This window comes from Pseudophryne corroboree, chromosome 5, assembly GCF_028390025.1.
Source record: "Pseudophryne corroboree isolate aPseCor3 chromosome 5, aPseCor3.hap2, whole genome shotgun sequence".
Lineage (NCBI taxonomy): Eukaryota > Metazoa > Chordata > Amphibia > Anura > Myobatrachidae > Pseudophryne > Pseudophryne corroboree.
In genome coordinates this window covers 501,821,631-501,843,032 of record NC_086448.1, presented here as the reverse complement: position 1 = coordinate 501,843,032, position 21,402 = coordinate 501,821,631, and the positions used below count along the sequence as shown (strand labels likewise).

Here is a 21,402-nt window from a genome sequence, read left to right as displayed (position 1 = left end):
CTAACGTAATGGTTCACTATAGCGTAACGGGCGCTGTATCGGGAGCGGGCTGCTCGAGCGATACAGACGCTCACGAGAATACGCTGTTGGTATCGGGCACACTTATAGGTGAGCGATTACCGTAATGCTACGCTATCAGCGTAGCGGACGCTCGAGACCACGAGGAGATCACGAGCGGCGCAGACGCTCACAATGTTAAACCTTTATATCTAAACCATAAACAATGTAATATGCTGTAAAACCTTAGTGTAGAGATAGGGTGTAGATGCAACACAGTGTAACCTTATTAACTTGAAAGCTGTTTGAGCGTCACCGACGCTCTGAGAATACTTAACACTATAAGAAATACACAGATACCGTGCTTAGGGTCCAACGCCTAATATATATATTATGAATGTTATACTTGCAAAAGAATTAATACAATACAAGTCATACACTACAATATAACATAGACTACCTAACCAGATAACTACACAGGAAATACAATACAATACTATTACGTTTAAGAGACTACGAGAGAAAGAGGAGAAGAGAGAGAGAGAGAGATATGGCCCATAACCACAAGAAAGACAATATGATTGCGGAGAAAACTTACGCACAAAGGAAACGATCGCATGCGCCTCTGGACATCCAGCTCCCGATTTTCAGCAATGATAACCGTTGAAGAGTGAGAGCTGGATGTGATCGGCTTGTCTATTTATGCCCCACACACAATACGATTCAATGGTCCCTACAATCTCATTGTTCATTGGACACAGGAATTCCTCCTCGCATTATAACAAAAGGTCATAGGTTGATTCATACAGGTGGGCTGTGACTATTTCCAACAGCTCAGGTGGGAGGGAAACTGGGTTTCCCGCCGCATGGATAATTAAGTGCAAATAATAGTAAATGGACATAAACTTCTTATGTCCATAACTATTCGCACGAGCGATTAATCCGCTTCAAACCAACACCGGAATATTGCTAATTAGATACTCTTCCGATGGATACTAAACACCACTGTATTACTCCTGTCTGACCCTTCGTATCAAACAAAGGGGGATTTCTCTGTTCATGAACATTCTACATTAACCAAACTTTCAGAATCTATCAAAGGGACCATGATCTACAAAATACATTATATAGTGAAAATATGTAACGATTGAGTCGCACGCTACGAACACATGAACTCTACCGTAAATACACATACCGCGCGCCCGCGGGTGCCCGCAACAGCGAGTATGCGCACGCACGGGAGAGCGCACGCATGCGCAGCGCAGGCCTGTGTGAGGTGCAAATATGGCAGTGTGCATAGAGATATTTTTCTGACTTTGACAGGGGGGTGTAGTGTCCGCCCTGTGGGGTCTGAGCCACTATCTCCGCTGACAAGACACTGAGCTCCTGAGGGGATAGATCATTCCCTGCCACAGGGGATCGCTCACCCCAGCAGCATGCCGCCACCCCCTTACAGAGCTGAAGATCAGTGGCGAATGAGTCACTGACCCCCCTAGCTAGCAGGGGGCCGGTGTGAAGATGGCGGCATCAGAGTAGGAGCGCAGTATTAACTGCACTCCGGAGGCTCAGTGGTGCATAGTGCGGCGCTATGAGGGGCGCCCTGAGCCAGCACCTACACTCTACACTGGTCGCACAGCCTGTCAGGGTCCCGAGACCTAAGCCAGCATAAATCCTCAGGCCAGCATAATCCTAGGAAGTGCGGGAAGACAGCGCAATTTTGGGGACGGAGCTTCTCCTCAGAGCGGACCCAGCAGCGGTCAGCACCATTTTCCTGCCTGCACAGCGCTGTCCAGGAAGAGCAAGTCCCTCCAGAACAACTCCAGCTATCTCTCACGGTACCAGGGGGTTGTAGAAGGGGAGGGGGGGGGGGAGGCTGCAAAACGACTGTGTAACCTATTAAGGTTAGCGCTGATAGGGGGTCTCCCTTTATATTAAAAGCGCTGTGTGTGGGTTGGCTCCAATCTCTGTGTCTCTCTTGCCATTCTTGGGGGTGAAACTTTGTCTGTCCTCCCCTGTGTGTGTGTGGAGTGTCTATGGTCTCCATTAAGCAATATCCAGGGACTCTGTGTCATATGCTGCAGAGGATATGTCCTCTCAGGATGATCCCATTCCATGTAATCAGGATTGCACTGGTTTAGCACAGATAACAGCAAGGGAGCCTGAGTGGTTATCCTCTATCAAATCTATGATTTCTCAGATTTCAAATAGGGTTGCACAAAATGAATCTGCAACTCAGTTTGGCCCAGTTCTGGTACCTCAGGGCTCCCCGCTGTATATTCACATAAACGTGCTCTTGCGCAGATCATGCAGGATGATACGGATACCGATTCTGACACTGCAGACGGTGACGGGGATGTGTTGCGGGGGGCAGCATCTCTTGCTAAAGGGGTGCAGTTGATGATAGAGGCTATTAAAGATGTGTTGAATATTGCTGATACAACACCCGAGCAGGTTGAGGAGGCTTACTTCACTGAAAATAAGAAAGCCTCGCTAACCTTCCCTGCGTCAAAGGAATTAAAAAATTCAAGATACCTAAAAGGGTTCTGGTGGCATTTCCTTTCCCGGTAGAGGATAGGAAAAAATGGTAAAACCCGCCTACTGTTGACGCGTCAGTATCCAGACTCTCAAAAAAGGTGGTTTTACCTGTTCAAGGATCTACCGCCTTGAAAGAGCCGGCTGATCGTAAAATTGATAATACGCTCAAAACCATGTACACGGCTTCTGGGGCAATACTACGTCCCACAATTGCCCGTGCTTGGATTGCCAAAGCTATAGTAAAGTGGTCAGGCACGTTACTTGAAGACTTGGATACTATGGAGAAATGTGATGCTGAATTGTTTTTACGTAACATTCAGGATTCGGCAGGATTTCTGGTAGAATCCATGAAAGTTCTGAGAAAAGAAAAAATCCGCACAGATCATATAGGTCATATGCTCATATCAGTCAGTTACTTCCCATTGTTTATAATCAAAAACAATTCTCAGAAAAAATTCTTGGTATTAACCATTGGTTTGGGGTTGCTCCCTGGAATAAGTTAATCACATTAAAACACAAAAAGAAAAAGTATTCCACATTGGGGCACTCATCTGTAACTGGCTGTGATGATAAATCTGAATCTAGGTACAGGACGACTCCCTATAAAACATAACCTTTATTATATTTTGTATAAAATACTAGTAATGGATAGCTAGCGAAGTATTCAAAGAAAATATGTGAAATAGTGAATAGTGCAAAAGAAAAATCAAAAATAAAGAATAGAACACACACTAGTCTCAAATAAGATCAATCAACTAGATAATTCTCACTTATAATAATTATACAACTATATTGTTGTGCTTATTGTCAATATTGACCTATAGGATTGTATACATAAATTGTGCGCTCCCCTCATTGGGATATATAGGCTTACTGTTAGGATATTTTAATTGAGAAATCCACTATAATTATTACTCACAATGTACCGTAATCACAGTCAGAATCCATGAAAGACCTGGGTTCCATGGCTGCGGGAATTTCTTCCATGTCTGTATCAGCTCGTCGAGGACTGTGGTTGCGCCAGTGGTCTGCCGACGCGGGATCCAGGAGAGGTGTGGAGACCCTACCCCACACAGGTCAGGCTCTCTTTGGGGAAGCGTTAGATGCGTGGATCTCCACGGCTACGTCTGGTAAGTCACCTTTTCTTCCCTCAGCTACACCTGCTCTGAAGAAACCCTTTTCTTCAGCTACATCACAGCCCTTTCGGTCTACCAAGCCCAGAAAGGCCAAGCTGTCCAACACCTTCTTTCGGGGAGGTCGGCCCAAGTCCAAGAAACCTGCGGCTGCAGGTTCCCAGGACCAGAAACCTGCTACAGGTACACCAAAGTCCTCCGCATGACGGTGGACTGCACGCCCCGGAGGTGGGGCCGGGGGGAGCGAGACTCAGACATTTCAGTCACGTCTGGGTATCATCCGGCCTGGACCCCTGGGTGCAGGCTATTGTGTCTCAGGGGTGCAGGCTGGAATTTCAAAATCTCCCTCCTCACCGATTTTTCATATCAGGCTTGCCAGCTCTGCTGGCAGACAGGACTATCCTGCAAGAAGCCATCCAGAAGTTGGTGGAGGCACAGGTCATTGTGCCAGTACCACCTCATATGCAAAACAAAGGTCCATTCTGAACTTAAAATCACTAAACCCCTTTCTGAGGGAGTTCAAGTTCAAAATGGAGTCTCTAAGGGCAGTGATATTAGGTTTGGAGGAGGGGGAATTCCTGGTATCCCTGGATATCAAGGATGCGTACCTCCACATTCTGATTTGGCTGCCGCATCAAGCTTATCTTCGATTCGCACTGTTGGACTGTCATTTTCAGTTCCAGGACCAGCCATTTGGCCTCTGCACAGCACCGAGGGTATTCACCAAGGTGATGGCGGAAATTATGATTCTCCTCCGCAGACAGGGGGTGAACATAATTCCATATCTGGACGATCTGCTGATAAAAGCATCGTCCAAGGAGAAGCTGTTATGGTCCATAGTTCTCACGACCCAGCTTCTCAGGGAACATGGCTGGAAACTGATTCTTCCAAAATCACATTTGGAACCAACCAGGAGGTTATCCTTTCTGGGAACAATCCTCGACACGGAAGTGCAGAGGGTGTTTCTTCCAGAGGAAAAAAGGTTGATGATACAAACAATGGTCCGGGATGTCCTGAAGCCAACCCGGGTGTCGGTTCATCAGTGCATTCGCCTTCTGGGAAAGATGATGGCCTCTTACGAGGCCCTGCAGTACGGGAGGTTTCACGTTCGGTCCTTCCAACTGGATATCCTGGACAAGTGGTCGGGATCCCATCTACACATGCACCAGAGAATACGTCTGTCACCAAAGGCCAGGATTTCACTCCTCTGGTGGCTGCAACTGCCTCACCTTCTGGAGGGCCGCAGGTTCAGGATTCAGGACTGGATCCTTCTAACCACGGATGCAAGTCTCCAGGGCTGCGGCACAGTCACTCAAGGGGAAACCTTCCAAGGAAGGTGGTCAAGTCTGGAAGCCGGCCTGCCGATAAACATTCTGGAACTAAGAGCGTCTACAATGGTCATCTTTAAGCGGCCCATCTTCTGAAAAATCGGGCCGTACAAGTGCAGTCAGACAATGTGACAACAGTGGCTTACATAAACTGACAGGGCGGAACGAAGAGCAGAGCCGCAATGACAGAGGTAACGAAGCATTGGCGCTGTCAGCAATCTTCATTCTGGGAGTAGACAACTGGGTAGCGGACTTCCTCAGCAGACACGATCTCCATCCAGGAGAGTGGGGTCTCCATCCGGAGGTGTTCAAGGAGGTATCAGATCTTTGGGGCGTACCCCAGATCGACATGATGGCCTCTTGTCTCAACAAGAAGCTTCGGCGGTATTGTTCCAGGTCGAGGGACCCGCAAACAGTGGCGGTGGGCGCCCTAGTGACTCTGTGGGTGTTCCAGTCGGTGTACATGTTTCCTCCACTTCCACTCATCCCAAGAGTTCTAAAGCTCATAAGGAGAACAAGGGTTCAAGCAATCCTCATTGCTACAGACTGGCCAAGAAGGGCTTGGTGCGCGGATCTTCTGGATCTACTGCAAGAAGAGCCGAGGCCTCTTCCTCTTCGAGAGGACCTGCTACAGCAGGGGCCGTTCGCCTATCAAGACTTAACGCGACTACGTTTGATGACATGGAGGTTGAATGCCTGATACTAGCTCAAAAGGGCATTCCGAATAATGTTATTCCTACCTTGATACAGGCTAGGAAAGGAGTAACGTCTAAACATTACCATCGAATTTGGAAAAAATATGTATCTTGGTGTGAGTCCAAGAAATTTCCTGCGATGGAGTTTCAACTGGGACGGTTTCTCCTCTTCCTACAAGCCGGTTGTGATATGGGCCTGAAGTTGGGATCTGTGAAGGTCCAGATTTCGTCCCTATCCATTTTCTTCCAGAAACAGTTGGCTGCCCTCCCTGAGGTTCAGACCTTTTTGAAGGGAGTTCTGCACATCCAACCTCCCTTTGTACCACCTACGGCGCCTTGGGACCTTAACATGGTGTTGCAGTTCCTCCAATCGGACTGGTTCGAGCCTCTACAGGAGTTTGAGGTCAAATTTCTTACATGGAAGGCTGTCACGTTGTTGGCCTTAGCTTCTGCTAGACGTGTGTCAGAGTTGGGGGCTTTCAGAATCAGAATCAGAATGAGAATCAGCTTTATTGGCCAGGTATACTTGCGTATACTAGGAATTTGTCTTCGGTTTGCTATACAACAGCCAAGTAGGTAACAGGTAAGCAGGTGTGTGTGTGTGTGTGGGGGGGCAAGTAAAGTTACACAGATAGGTATACCGTAGGGACACAAGTTAGTTACATGTACGTCTAGTCAGTCAATGTTCAGGAGTTCAGCAGGCGGACCGCTTGGGGAAAGAAACTTTTGAGGCTTCTGGTGGATCTGGCGGGGACAGCCCTGTAACACCTGCCTGAAGAAAGCAAGTTAAACATGCTGTGACCGGGGTGTAGCTGGTCTTTTACTATCTTCATTGCCCGCTTTTTAGCTCTGGACAAGTACAGGTCCTGGACTGAGGGAAGGTCGGCCCCGATGATCTTCTCTGCGGTTCTGACCACCTTTTGGAGCCTGCATCTGTCCCTCGCGCTGGCGGAGCTGTACCATACGAGTATCGAGGAGCACAGTACCGACTCCACAATCGCAGTACCGTCCTGTAAAAGCCCATACTTGATCTTCCACGAAGATAGAGCTGAGCTCCGGACACGCCAGCAGTTTCTTCCGAAGGTTGTATCGGCATTTCATATCAACCAATCTATTGTGGTGCCAGTGGCTACTGACTCCCCAATATCATCAAAGTCCTTGGATGTTTTAAGGGCTCTGAAAATCTATGTGAAGAGGACTGCTTGTCACAGAAAATCAGATTCTCTGTTTGTCCTGTATGATCCCAAGAAAATTGGGTGTCCTGCTTCTAAGTAGACGTTCCCTCACTGGATCAGGTTCACTATCCAGCATGCGTATTCTACAGCAGGATTGCCGTGTCCAACGACTGTCTAGGCCCACTCTACTCATAAGGTGGGGTCTTCCTGGGCGGCTGCCCGGGGCGTCTCGGCTTTACAACTTTGCCGAGCTGCAACTTGGTCTGGGTCGAACACATTTGCAAAATTCTACAAGTTCGATACTTTGGCCTCTGATGATCTGAAGTTCAGTCAATCAGTTCTGCAGGAGCCTCCGCGCTCTTCCTCCCGTTCTGGGAACTTTGGTACATTCCCATGGTACTAATGTGGACCCCAGCATCCTCTAGGATGTAAGAGAAAATAGGATTTTGGTTACCTACCGGTAAATCCTTTTCTCATAGTCCGTAGAGGATTCTGAGTGCCCGTCCAGCGCTTCGTTTCCCTGCTATCGTCATTTGGCACAGTACAACTTCGTTTTAGTTGAGTACTGCATTGTTACTTGGTAAGTAATGTTTCAGCAGTTGCTGAGTTTTCAAGCTAATACCCATTTTCCACTGTAGCACGGGTCGCAGCCGTGTCGCCTGACGCGGCTGTGACCCGTGCTACAGCCCCCTTTCCCACAGCGCTCACCAACCTGGCATATTGCATATACGCTGCTAGTGACGTGGCAGGGGCAGCGCTGGAAGATCACATGATCTCCCAGTGCCGCCCTCCCTATACACTGTGAATGGGAGCCGTGTCGCCTCGACACGGCTCCCGTTCACACTACACAGCTTACCGGGTTGAACACGTGTTCAACCCAGCAAGCTACCCGGGTAGGATTCCTGGATCACTTAATCCGGGAATTTGCAGGGGGACCCTTTTCCACTAGGGAAAAACACGGATAAATGCGCGTCCCCGCGCATTTACCCGTGTTTTAAAAGTTAGTGGAAAAGGGGTATAAGTTAGCTTGATGTGCCTTGTATGTGTGAGCTGGTATGAATCTCGCCACTATCTGTGTTAAATCCTTCTCTCGAAGATGTCCGTCTCCTCGGGAACAGTTTCTAGGCTGAGTGTGGTAGGAGGGACATAGAGGGAGGAGCCAGCCCAAACTCTCAAACTCTTAAAGTGCCAATGGCTCCTGGTGGACCCATCTATACCCCCATGGTACTAATGTGGACCCCAGCATCCTCTATGGACTACGAGAAAAGGATTTACCGGTAGGTAACCAAAATCCTATTTTTTTTAAATCTATTGATTCTGTAAATGTAATGTATTGTATTCATGCAGAAAAATGAACACTATTTATAGAGATATTTTGCAGAATATTGTGTCATTTTTATATATTTATAAAAATGTGTCCCTCTAAGTGTAATCTTATTTATTTATCCTTCTTAATGCATTTATCCCTGTAAGTGTAAAAATATAACTTATATCCTCGTTTTCCCCAGAGTACACTGCTCTGCAGCTGATTCCTTACTCAGTGTACAAGCTGTTCCTCAGTGACAGTAACCTGCTGAAGGTATCTGCAGTAGGAGAACTGACGGACAGCAGGGAAAAGCTTTTGGTTGAGAGAAGAATTACATTGGATTCCCCCACCCTGCAGGTTGAGGTAGAGATTCCTGTGACAGGTTATACAATTCCTTAAGGCTGTGTTTCTTAGTATTGAAATCATGTATGTTATTTGAAAAATTATATAATTTAATATTGTTTTTTCATGGCTCCACAAACACAATAAAAAAAAAAAAATGTATACTTTAAAATTTTGGCTGCAATTTGGGGGTCATTCAGGTCCAGACGAAAATCGGCGGTTGTACGCATAGATCAATGTTTTTGCGCTGCGCATGCATATGGTCACAATTAAATTTTAGTCACAAAGTGAGTGACAGGAAATTAGTGTTTGGAATTGGTAATGGGGAGTGGTCAGGCGTCAGACATCCTTTTCTGGGTGCACATACAGTATATGTTAGCAGCTGTGATCACACTTGCTACTGGAGAGACCTGTGTCTTCAGAGGCACTCACGGTCTGCGTGGTGATCTTATGTGCAAAGATGTTAGCGATGTTTCTGCATGTCTGTATAATAGCGGGGTAAGACTTGCACTGAAATGCGCTAGCCTGACACTTACCTGCCTCTATTTTTTAACTGCCGTGCGCATCAGTTGTAGAGGCATGCAGCAGCGTTTCTAGAGAGAAGGGTACCCGTGTGCAGACTCCGTGTGTGGGCCCCCTCCTCTCCTGTAGCTGTCACCGCCGCTGCTAGCGCTCTCAGCGCTGAGACTCTGGCACAGTGCCAGAGTCTACAGCGCATGCGCAGGACTCCGAAAAATGGCCTCTGTGCCATTTTTCCGGAGTCCTGCGCATGCGCTGTAGACTCTGGCACTGTGCCAGAGTCTCCAGCGCTTAGTGCGCTAGCAGTGGCTGTGACGGCTACGGGGGAGGAGGGGGCCCACGCACAGTCGCCGATGGATGCCGGGAAGGTAAGTAAAGAAGAAATGGGTGCAGTGTTTGCGGTTTGGGCACCACACACACTGCACCCATTATAGATACGCCAGTGGATGCATGTGGGACCTGCTCACCCCTTTTCTGCTATTCAGACATACAGTGAATAGACATACAGGACCTCCCCAATTTCCCAGTGATCAGGGTAATGCAATACAGATAATATTAACTGGACAGAACCATCAAATCTGTAGTGTCCACTAAAATCAAAGCATTTTGGGTGGTATATCTATATCCTGTTTAGTTGATTTTCTCTTTTGCACATACTAAGTGCACCATGGTCTGCAGTCACTCTGACTGCAACATGATTTTCCAAAACATAACCTCAGGAACATGAAATATAAATGACACAATTAATTACAAGCTTAATTTTATGCACAGTAAACAAAATGACAATGATGTGACACTGTTATATAACAGGTCCATCATACTGGAGGAGATATTTGTGCTATTTCTCTAAGGCCACTGAAGGTGACCAATTGTCATATGATGGAGCCCGAACTTCTTCCTTACTGGATTTAGCTGTGCCGTTCTACTGGGGCTGAAGAGTTTCCGTTGCAGGCTGGTGTGTGAAGTTGTCCTCATTGCCAGTGGTCCCTCTCCACAGCTGTTGCTGTTTCGGGGGCTGCTCTCATGTCCAAATCTCTCTGGCTGCAGTGGTTTGCAGCTCTCTGTTGCTGGCTGCTGCAGATGGCTGTGACTCCAGGCAGCTGTGGCTCCCATAAGGGTGCATGCGCCACTCTGTCTGAAATTTAAAGGAACATCAAACGTGAAATCAAGTTTGGTGCCAGGTTTGAATTGCTTCCTTATAAAGTGAGATTATGGGCACTGCTCAAGTGCCAGAGTATTAGACTCCATGCCTGTACTCCAGTGTTTGATTCTGTTGGAGCTCCCAGTAGACTCTTCTGTGTTCTGATCTGGTTCGTCTGATGATTCTACATGCCTGCTCCGTTGGTGCTGCTTCTCATGATTTCTTGGTTCTGACTTTGGATATTCGTCTGAGCTGATTCTGCCAATCCACTGGTACAGCTCTGCCAGTTGGGTTCAGACCAATGTTGATTACGCTCTAGTAAGCATCATGGCGGCCAATCTCACTACTGCGAGGAATCAGAGGGTTGCGACCTGCATATCAAGTACAGCAAATCCCAAACCCCCTTGCTGGGGTCCCTGGTGAAAACCACAATATGAGACTCTGTGCCTCTGCTCAGGGTATTAGCACAACCTGCAAGTATGGTCAGCATCCAAACCACCACCCCTGTAAGAGATTTAATTATTTTGGGGTAATTTCTTCTCTGGTTATGGTAGTTTGGACACAAAATGACATTTAGAACAGCGAGGATGCTATTGAGCCCTGAGTGGGCCCTGTTGTGGAGACAAAGGGGTCAATTCAATTCGGCAACTTATGAATAGCGCCGGGAATTAGCTCCCGACGCTATTCAATTCAGCCGCTAGTTACCCGCAATTGTCGGGAATTCTTCTCTCATCCCCGGGGGATGAGAGAAGAAACCCGACAAAAGTGCTGCCTCGCGGCCGGCGCGAGGCTGATTCTGTCGGGAATCAGCCTCGAGCCGGGGAGTTAATTCGGAGAATGCCCGTTCTCCCGACAATTCAACCTGTTTAGTCGGCGAGAACGGGACATCGCCGACTTAACTGGAGCTGAATTGAATAGCGTCGGGAGCTAATTCCCGGCACTATTCATAAGTTGCCGAATTGAATTGACCCCATAGACAGGGAAACAATCACATTTTCCTAACATATGATCACAGTTAGGGCGTAATGCAGCATATGAATCAGGATGTCCCCCGGCCCCCAAAAATGTATGTAAAAATAACATATTTATGTATACTGTATATACTCAACTGGGTGCATCTTATGTATGTCCAGCTATGTGGGTGCATATGGGTGCTCAACTGGGTGCATCTTATCTGTGTCCTGCTATGTAACACTGGCAAGGACTGCAAGGTTTACACCTGGAGCAACAAATTTAGCATAAAGATGTGACTTGACTGTGTTAGCAGTAACTGAAAAAAATTACATTCACAAAATATAATAAAATACAAATTAAAAAAAATCACTGTTTATATTGAAGAAAATATAAATTAAATACAAACAACTCATTTCCATTCAAGATTCCTTTCCTGCAGCAATCCAAATGTATATATCAAATAAATAATGTAAATGGACAAATGCTGCTTCAATATAGCATTCACACTAATGAAATAATTACTATCAATTGAAGTCAATCCACAAGCAACCAATCAGAAGCAGGAAGTTAGTAGTGCAGATCGTTATCATCATCATCATCATAATCATCATCATCATCGCTGTCGTCATGTGTTTTTGTACCAGCCTTCCCTCAACCACAAGAGCATAAAGCTTCAGATGCAAACATTTGTCGGTGTCCAGGCCTACCTTAGATGCATTGTATGGGGTGTGGTATGCGTGACTGGCGACCTGCGGTCTCCTGACCACCGGTCACATAACTACATACCATTGTATGAACACCCCTTTACTGTATTCAGCCTACGCTTGATCCCCCTTCCATCCTTAACTCATTGCACCTATACAGTCATAAGTCTTTACAAGTGAAAGTTACAGCCAAATCTGCAATTTTTCACTGCCGTGCGAATAGGTCAGTACTGCACATGTGCGCAGCGATGAAATGAATGAAGAAAGCGTTTGCAGCGGCGAACGCTAGAAGATTGACAGGAAGAGGCCGGACGGGGGTGTCTACTCCCCATTTTAAAGGCGTGTCCAGGCGAACGCAGGCATGTCCAGCCGTTTCCAGGGAGGGATCCTGACGTCAGCTCCGGACAAGATCATCACAGCGACTGAGTAAGTCCTGAGCTGTGGAGAAACTGTGCAGCTTTCTGCACAGCGAATCCCCCCTCCCCTGTAGGCAGTGACTACCTGATCGCAGCAGTGCTAAAAGTAGCCTGCTAGCGATCAGGTTGGAATCACCCCCAATGTTTTTAGAAGCTGCATCAGAAATCTGTGGTTGCGAATAAATCTAAAGAAATCTAATAAAATGATTTAAAAAAACCTGTTTTTAAGAAACAGGTACAAGTAATGAATCAAATAGGTTTCATAACTGGTAAAGAAGCAAAAGATAGCATTAATAACTGATCTTGTACACAATGTCAGTGAAGGACAGTCCTACGTATTTCTTCTTTCCACAGAAGTGGAAAAGCATTCGTTATAGTGGATTGGCACTTTATGTCTACCATGCTTGAACAGGTTCAGTATGAATTACCGGCGGCCGGGATCAGTACAGTACAAACAGCGGGATCCTGGCCACCAGTATGCCGGACGCGTGGCGAGTGCTAGGAAGCCCCTTGCGGGCGCGGTAGCTTGCTGCTCTCCCACAGAGGGAGAAATGCCTGCGGCGCCAGTTTTCCGGCGGCAGCATTTCACCGCTATTCGGGATCCCGACTAGCGGTATTGTAACTGCTTCCCACTTTTACACCTGGGACTTGGTCCCCAATGCCTTCATAGAATACTTGTGTTGTAGGACTTGCTCTCAGCAAGGAATTGGGCTACAGAATATATAACGCCACCAGACAGGGGTGTGCCCTATCCCGCTTATTTTTGTTCTCTGTATGGCTGCTTTGGATCTGATTTTGGATTGCACACAAAAGCAAACACAGCAGTGGTTATTGGCGGTAGCTTGTCAGTTTGTGTATGCAAATTGCCTACAAATGCCCTCCCTTGTGTATGATCATGTCACCGAATGTGCAAGGACTGAGACTCCTACTTCTAGCGCCTTTACACACTGTAATACCAATTGATGCATCCTTATGCACCACCATCGGTCACACAGTCGAAAATTGCATCAGCCCTATTGTGAGCACATCAACTTGCATTGACACGCCCAGCACACGATACACATAATTTGACTACTGAATGGCCCACTTTTGCGTGCACTAGTAGCTATCTCCCAGCTACCGCACAGGACTGCCCATCACTTTCTGATACCATATGAGTCGTTCACAATGCCACCTTTGTGTGTGAGGTTAAGAAATCTTTGCGCATAAGCATTTGCAAGTGATTGCCCAACTATGTGAACATTGCATGCAGATTGCATTCAAGTCTGAATCAGGCACCATGTGTGCAGATTAGAGATGTGCACCGGAATTTTTCGGGTTTTGTGTTTTGGTTTTGGGTTCGGTTCCGTGCCGTGTTTTGGGTTCGAACACGTTTTGGCAAAACCTCACCGAATTTTTTTTGTCGGATTCGGGTGTGTTTTGGATTCGGGTGTTTTTTTCAAAAAACCCTAAAAAACAGCTTAAATCATAGAATTTGGGGGTCATTTTGATCCCAAAGTATTATTAACCTCAATAACCATAATTTCCACTCATTTTCAGTCTATTCTGAACACCTCACACCTCACAATATTATTTTTAGTCCTAAAATTTGCACCGAGGTCGCTGGATGACTAAGCTCAGCGACCCAAGTGGCCGACACAAACACCTGGCCCATCTAGGAGTGGCACTGCAGTGTCACGCAGGATGGCCCTTCCAAAAAACACTCCCCAAACAGCACATGACGCAAAGAAAAAAAGAGGCGCAATGAGGTAGCTGTGTGACTAAGCTCAGCGACCCAAGTGGCCGACACAAACACCTGGCCCATCTAGGACTGGCACTGCAGTGTCACGCAGGATGGCCCTTCCAAAAAACACTCCCCAAACAGCACATGACGCAAAGAAAAAAAGAGGCGCAATGAGGTAGCTGTGTGAGTAAGCTAAGCGACCCTAGTGGCCGACACAAACACCTGGCCCATCTAGGAGTGGCACTGCAGTGTCAGGCCGGATGGCCCTTCCAAAAAATACTCCCCAAACAGCACATGACGCAAAGAAGAAAAAAAAGAGGCGCAATGAGGTAGCTGTGTGACTAAGATAAGTGACCCTAGTGGCCGACACAAACACCTGGCCCATCTAGGAGTGGCACTGCAGTGTCACGCAGGATGGCCCTTCCAAAAAACACTCCCCAAACAGCACATGACGCAAAGAAAAATGAAAGAAAAAAGAGGTGCAAGATGGAATTGTCCTTGGGCCCTCCCACCCACCCTTATGTTGTATAAACAGGACATGCACACTTTAACCAACCCATCATTTCAGTGACAGGGTCTGCCACACGACTGTGACTGAAATGACGGGTTGGTTTGGACCCCCACCAAAAATGAAGCAATTAATCTCTCCTTGCACAAACTGGCTCTACAGAGGCAAGATGTCCACCTCATCATCATCCTCCGATTCATCACCGTGTACATCCCCCTCCTCACAGATTATCAATTCGTCCCCACTGGAATCCACCATCACAGCTCCCTGTGTACTTTGTGGAGGCAATTGCTGCTGGTGAATGTCTCCATGGAGGAATTGATTATAATTCATTTTAATGAACATCATCTTCTCCACATTTTCTGGAAGTAACCTCGTACGCCGATTGCTGACAAGGTGAGCGGCGGCACTAAACACTCTTTCGGAGTACACACTTGTGGGAGGGCAACTTAGGTAGAATAAAGCCAGTTTGTGCAAGGGCCTCCAAATTGCCTCTTTTTCCTGCCAGTATACGTACGGACTGTCTGACGTGCCTACTTGGATGCGGTCACTCATATAATCCTCCACCATTCTTTCAATGGTGAGAGAATCATATGCAGTGACAGTAGACGACATGTCCGTAATCGTTGGCAGGTCCTTCAGTCCGGACCAGATGTCAGCATCAGCAGTCGCTCCAGACTGCCCTGCATCACCGCCAGCGGGTGGGCTCGGAATTCTGAGCCTTTTCCTCGCACCCCCAGTTGCGGGAGAATGTGAAGGAGGAGATGTTGACAGGTCACGTTCCGCTTGACTTGACAATTTTCTCACCAGCAGTTTTTTGAACCCCTGCAGACTTGTGTCTGCCGGAAAGAGAGATACAACGTAGGTTTTAAATCTAGGATCGAGCACGGTGGCCAAAATGTAGTGCTCTGATTTCAACAGTTTGACCACCCGTGAATCCTTGTTAAGCGAATTAAGGGCTCCATCCACAAGTCCCACATGCCTAACGGAATCGCTCAGTGTTAGCTCCTCCTTCAATGTCTCCAGCTTCTTCTGCAAAAGCCTGATGAGGGGAATGACCTGACTCAGGCTGGCAGTGTCTGAACTGACTTCACGTGTGGCAAGTTCAAAAGGTTGCAGAACCTTGCACAACGTTGAAATCATTCTCCACTGCGCTTGAGACAGGTGCATTCCACCTCCTATATCGTGCTCAGTTGTATAGGCTTGAATGGCCTTTTGCTGCTCCTCCAACCTCTGAAGCATATAGAGGGTTGAATTCCACCTCGTTACCACTTCTTGCTTCAGATGATGGCAGGGCAGGTTCAGGCGTTTTTGGTGTTGCTCCAGTCTTCTGTACGTGGTGCCTGTATGCCGAAAGTGTCCCGCAATTCTTCTGGCCACCGACAGCATCTCTTGCACGCCCCTGTCGTTTTTTAAATAATTCTGCACCACCAAATTCAAGGTATGTGCAAAACATGGGACGTGCTGGAATTTGCCCAGATTTAATGCACACACAATATTGCTGGCGTTGTCCGATGCCACAAATCCACAGGAGAGTCCAATTGGGGTAAGCCATTCTGCGATGATCTTCCTCAGTTGCCGTAAGAGGTTTTCAGCTGTGTGCGTATTCTGGAAAGCGGTGATACAAAGCGTAGCCTGCCTAGGAAAGAGTTGGCGTTTGCGAGATGCTGCTACTGGTGCCGCCGCTGCTGTTCTTGCGGCGGGAGTCAATACATCTACCCAGTGGGCTGTCACAGTCATATAGTCCTGAGTATGCCCTGCTCCACTTGTCCACATGTCCGTGGTTAAGTGGACATTGGGTACAACTGCATTTTTTAGGACACTGGTGAGTCTTTTTCTGAGGTCTGTGTACATTTTCGGTATCGCCTGCCTAGAGAAATGGAACCTAGATGGTATTTGGTACCGGGGACACAGTACCTCAAACAAGTCTATAGTTGGCTCTGCAGTAATGATGGATACCGGAACCACGTTTCTCACCGCCCAGGATGCCAAGGCCTCAGTTATCCGCTTTGCAGCAGGATGACTGCTGTGATATTTCATCTTCCTCGCAAAGGACTGTTGGACAGTCAATTGCTTGGTGGAAGTAGTAAAAGTGGTCTTACGACTTCCCCTCTGGGATGACCATCGACTCCCAGCAGCAACAACAGCAGCGCCAGCAGCAGTAGGCGTTACACTCAAGGATGCATCGGAGGAATCCCAGGCAGGAGAGGACTCGTCAGAATTGCCAGTGACATGGCCTGCAGGACTATTGGCATTCCTGGGGAAGGAGGAAATTGACACTGAGGGAGTTGGTGGGGTGGTTTGCGTGAGCTTGGTTACAAGAGGAAGGGATTTACTGGTCAGTGGACTGCTTCCGCTGTCGCCCAAAGTTTTTGAACTTGTCACTGACTTATGATGAATGCGCTGCAGGTGACGTATAAGGGAGGATGTTCCGAGGTGGTTAACGTCCTTACCCCTACTTATTACAGCTTGACAAAGGCAACACACGGCTTGACACCTGTTGTCCGCATTTCTGTTGAAATACTTCCACACCGAAGAGCTGATTTTTTTGGTATTTTCACCAGGCATGTCAATGGCCATATTCCTCCCACGGACAACAGGTGTCTCCCCGGGTGCCTGACTTAAACAAACCACCTCACCATCAGAATCCTCCTTGTCAATTTCCTCCCCAGCGCCAGCAACACCCATATCCTCCTCATCCTGGTGTACTTCAACACTGACATCTTCAATCTGACTATCAGGAACCGGACTGCGGGTGCTCCTTCCAGCACTTGCAGGGGGCGTGCAAATGGTGGAAGGCGCATGCTCTTCACGTCCAGTGTTGGGAAGGTCAGGCATCGCAACCGACACAATTGGACTCTCCTTGTGGATTTGTGATTTCGAAGAACGCACAGTTCTTTGCTGTGCTTTTGCCAGCTTAAGTCTTTTCATTTTTCTAGCGAGAGGCTGAGTGCTTCCATCCTCATGTGAAGCTGAACCACTAGCCATGAACATAGGCCAGGGCCTCAGCCGTTCCTTGCCACTCCGTGTGGTAAATGGCATATTGGCAAGTTTACGCTTCTCCTCCGACGATTTTATTTTAGATTTTTGAGTCCTTTTTTTACTGATATTTTGTGTTTTGGATTTTACATGCTCTGTACTATGACACTGGGCATCGGCCTTGGCAGACGACGTTGATGGAATTTCATTGTCTCGGCCATGACTAGTGGCAGCAGCTTCAGCACGAGGTGGAAGTGGATCTTGATCTTTCCCTATTTTTGGAACCTCAACATTTTTGTTCTCCATATTTTAATAGGCACAACTAAAAGGCACCTCAGGTAAACAATGGAGATGGATGGATGGATGGATACTAGTATACTTATGGATGACGAGTGACTGACGACACAGAGGTAGCTACAGCCGTGGACTACCGTACTGCGTCTGCTAGTATAGAGATGATAATGATATAAAAAATATATATATATCACTACTGCAGGTATATATAATATAATTACGGACCTGCTGGACACTGTCAGCAGACTCCTAAACTACTAGTATGAAGAAGATAGAAAAAAAAAAACCACCACAGGTAGGTATACAATTATGGACGAGCACTGACGACACAGAGGTAGCTACAGCCGTGGACTACCGTACTGCGTCTGCTAGTATAGAGATGATAATGATATAAAAAATATATATATATCACTACTGCAGGTATATATAATATAATGACGGACCTGCTGGACACTGTCAGCAGACTCCTAAACTACTAGTATGAAGAAGATAGAAAAAAAAAAACCACCACAGGTAGGTATACAATTATGGACAAGCACTGACGACACAGAGGTAGCTACAGCCGTGGACTACCGTACTGCGTCTGCTAGTATAGAGATGATAATGATATAAAAAATATATATATATCACTACTGCAGGTATATATAATATAATGACGGACCTGCTGGACACTGTCAGCAGACTCCTAAACTACTAGTATGAAGAAGATAGCACGAGCACTGACGACACAGAGGTAGCTACAGCCGTGGACTACCGTACTGCGTCTGCTAGTATAGAGATGATAATGATATAAAAAAAATATATATATCACTACTGCAGGTATATATAATATAATGACGGACCTGCTGGACACTGTCAGCAGACTCCTAAACTACTAGTATGAAGAAGATAGAAAAAAAAAAACCACCACAGGTAGGTATACAATTATGGACGAGCACTGACGACACAGAGGTAGCCACAGCCGTGGACTACCGTACTGCGTCTGCTAATATAGAGATGATAAAGATGATAGAGATGAACAAAAAAAATATAACACTACTGCAGGTAAATATTTATATAATATAATGAATGACGGACCTGCTGGACACTGTCAGCAGAATGCGTTTATAGAATAAAATAAAAAAACACCACAGGAGTGTTTAACTTTTTCAGGCAGACAATATACTGGTGGTCACTGGTCAGTCACACTGGCAGCAAAAGTGTGCACTGTACTCCTGCTATAACTGCACCCCAGTCTCCCCCACAATTCAGCTGTGTGAGCAGTGAGCACTCAGCACAGTCAGATATACATAGATGATATTATCATGCAGCACACTGAGGCTGAGCACAAATATGGTATGTGACTGTGTATCGTTTTTTTTTCAGGCAGAGAACGGATTATATTAAATAATAAATAAAACTGGTGGTGGTCACTAGTAACTATCAGCAAAACTCTGCACTCTGAGTACTCCTAATGCTCCCCAAAATTACTAAGTTAGTAGTAAATCAACTCAAGTGTCTCTATCTATTCTAACGGAGAGGACGCCAGCCACGTCCTCTCCCTATCAATCTCAATGCACGTGTGAAAATGGCGGCGACGCGCGGCTCCTTATATAGAATCCGAGTCTTGCGATAGAATCCGAGCCTCGCGAGAATCCGACAGCGGGATGATGACGTTCGGGCGCGCTCGGGTTAACCGAGCAAGGCGGGAAGATCCGAGTCTGCCTCGGACTCGTGTAAAAAGGCTGAAGTTCGGGGGGGTTCGGATTCCGAGGAACCGAACCCGCTCATCTCTAGTGCAGATTGGGCCAAACGGCCATTATCCTCTGTCTGTGATTGACATCGATCATATCTGCTGAGCACTCGTAAACTTTATGTTGTCAATGCACCTGAGGTGCTCATAGTATTCAGCTGTAATAATTACAACAAAGATAAGCCTTGTAGTGTAACAAACAAGCAGGCCTACAGTATATTGATTTTGCATATATGCTGTTCATTTGCAAACTAGGATGACTCAGTACTTACAAACTTAATCTACCAATGCTTCTATTAAATGCTCCTTGTTTTGCTTACATGGCACTTATTTTTTTAAATATATATTTATTTATACCCATCCTGATAACAGCAAGATGCTGAATTTCCATAATTCTTTCATTTTACAACTTCCACCAGCAGTTGGGGATAGAGAGCAAGGTTAGGAATTCATGGCACTGTTTGGCATTGAGTAAAGTTATAATATTTATATATTGGTTATCCATTTACTGGTGTGATCTCTCTCCAAAAACTCATTGTACTGTATGTCTTCCCTTTACAGGTGAATGGAAATGCAGCAATTAATGCTCCGCTTATTATCACAGTCAAATTCACCAACCCACTAACAGAGGAATTGAGTGATTGTGCATTGGCACTGGAAGGCAGTGGACTAGTGAAGGGATTACTTGAAAAAGAGTAAGTCACATGAATATTATCTACAGAATCACAATACACTTAGAGATGTGCGCGGACCCCCGTGTTTTGGTTTTGATTTGGGTTTTACTTTTAACCACCCTCAAGTGGTTTTGTTCAGAACCGGATTTTGGTTAATTTAAAATCAATAAAATAAATTGATAATCCTTGATAAAAATCACTAAAAATCAGTAAAAACAGCTAAAATAATTTAATTTTTGCAATCTAAAGCCCGAAATTTAGATTTAAAGCCTAATTCCGAACTGTGGGAAGATTCAAACTGGGACTCGGTATGGATCTCCTCGGGGGATCCAGACCAGGTTTTGGTTCAGTTTGGATCCACAAAATTTGGGTGGATTTGGGTTTCTGGAGAACCAAACCACACAAGTCTACATACAGATGTGTCCTCATACATCTAACCTCAATACGGGTGTAGTACGGTATGCCGGCGCTCGGGCTCCCGGCGACCAGCATACCGGCACCGGGAGCCCGACCGCCGGCATACCGACAGCGTGGCTAACGCAAAGGAGCCCCTTGCGGGCACGGTGGCGCGCTGCGCACGCCACACTATTTTATTCTCCCTCCAGGGGGGTCGTGGACCCCCACGAGGGAGAATAGCTGTCGGTATGCCGGGTGTCGGGATTCCGGCGCCGGTATACTGTGCGCTGGGATCCCGACATTCGGCATACTGAAGACCACCCCTCAATACTCCATGCAGTGCAAATGCCTGATGTGAGTGACCCGGCAGGTCCCGTGTAACTCTGATAAAACCAAGTGTCTTTTTTTGCTGGAAATGCATCTTAGTTGCAGCACTATGTGACTAGGATGCATGCGAAGACTGTGCTGATTAATTTGATGTATGACACTTGTATATTGTGTGTGACTGAGTCTGTATACAGAGCAGAACAGGACTTGTATTTGAAAAAAAATGGTGGAAACTACACTGTAGCACTTTGTGTACAGATTCAGAGAGTTACATTTACTAAGCTGGGAGTTATTTAGAACCAGTGATATTGGCCATAGCAACCAGATTCTAACCATTATCTTCTAGAAGCAGCTAGATATATGTTAAGTAGAGTCTGATTGGTGTTATGAGCAATATCACCAGTTCTAAAAAAAACCTCCCACCTTAGTAAATTTACCCCAGAGACTCAGCCTCACACAGCTGTACAAGTGTCATATATTGTATCAAACTAATCAGCACAGTCTCCCCATCATATCGTATTGCG

At 46.5% G+C, this 21,402-nt stretch overlaps 1 protein-coding gene across 2 annotated transcripts in view; it reads left to right on the top strand.

Moving 5' to 3' along the window:
- LOC134927912 (protein-glutamine gamma-glutamyltransferase 5-like) overlaps window positions 1–21,402 on the top strand; it is a 352,569-nt gene that overhangs the window by 194,066 nt on the left and 137,101 nt on the right. The window contains exons 11-12 of one of the 2 annotated variants that reach the window (XM_063923026.1): window positions 8,372–8,532; window positions 20,043–20,176. In XM_063923026.1, coding sequence (XP_063779096.1) covers window positions 8,372–8,532; window positions 20,043–20,176 — 295 coding nt within the window. The remainder of the gene's footprint in view (window positions 1–8,371; window positions 8,533–20,042; window positions 20,177–21,402) is intronic. The other variant, XM_063923027.1, reaches the window with a different exon arrangement.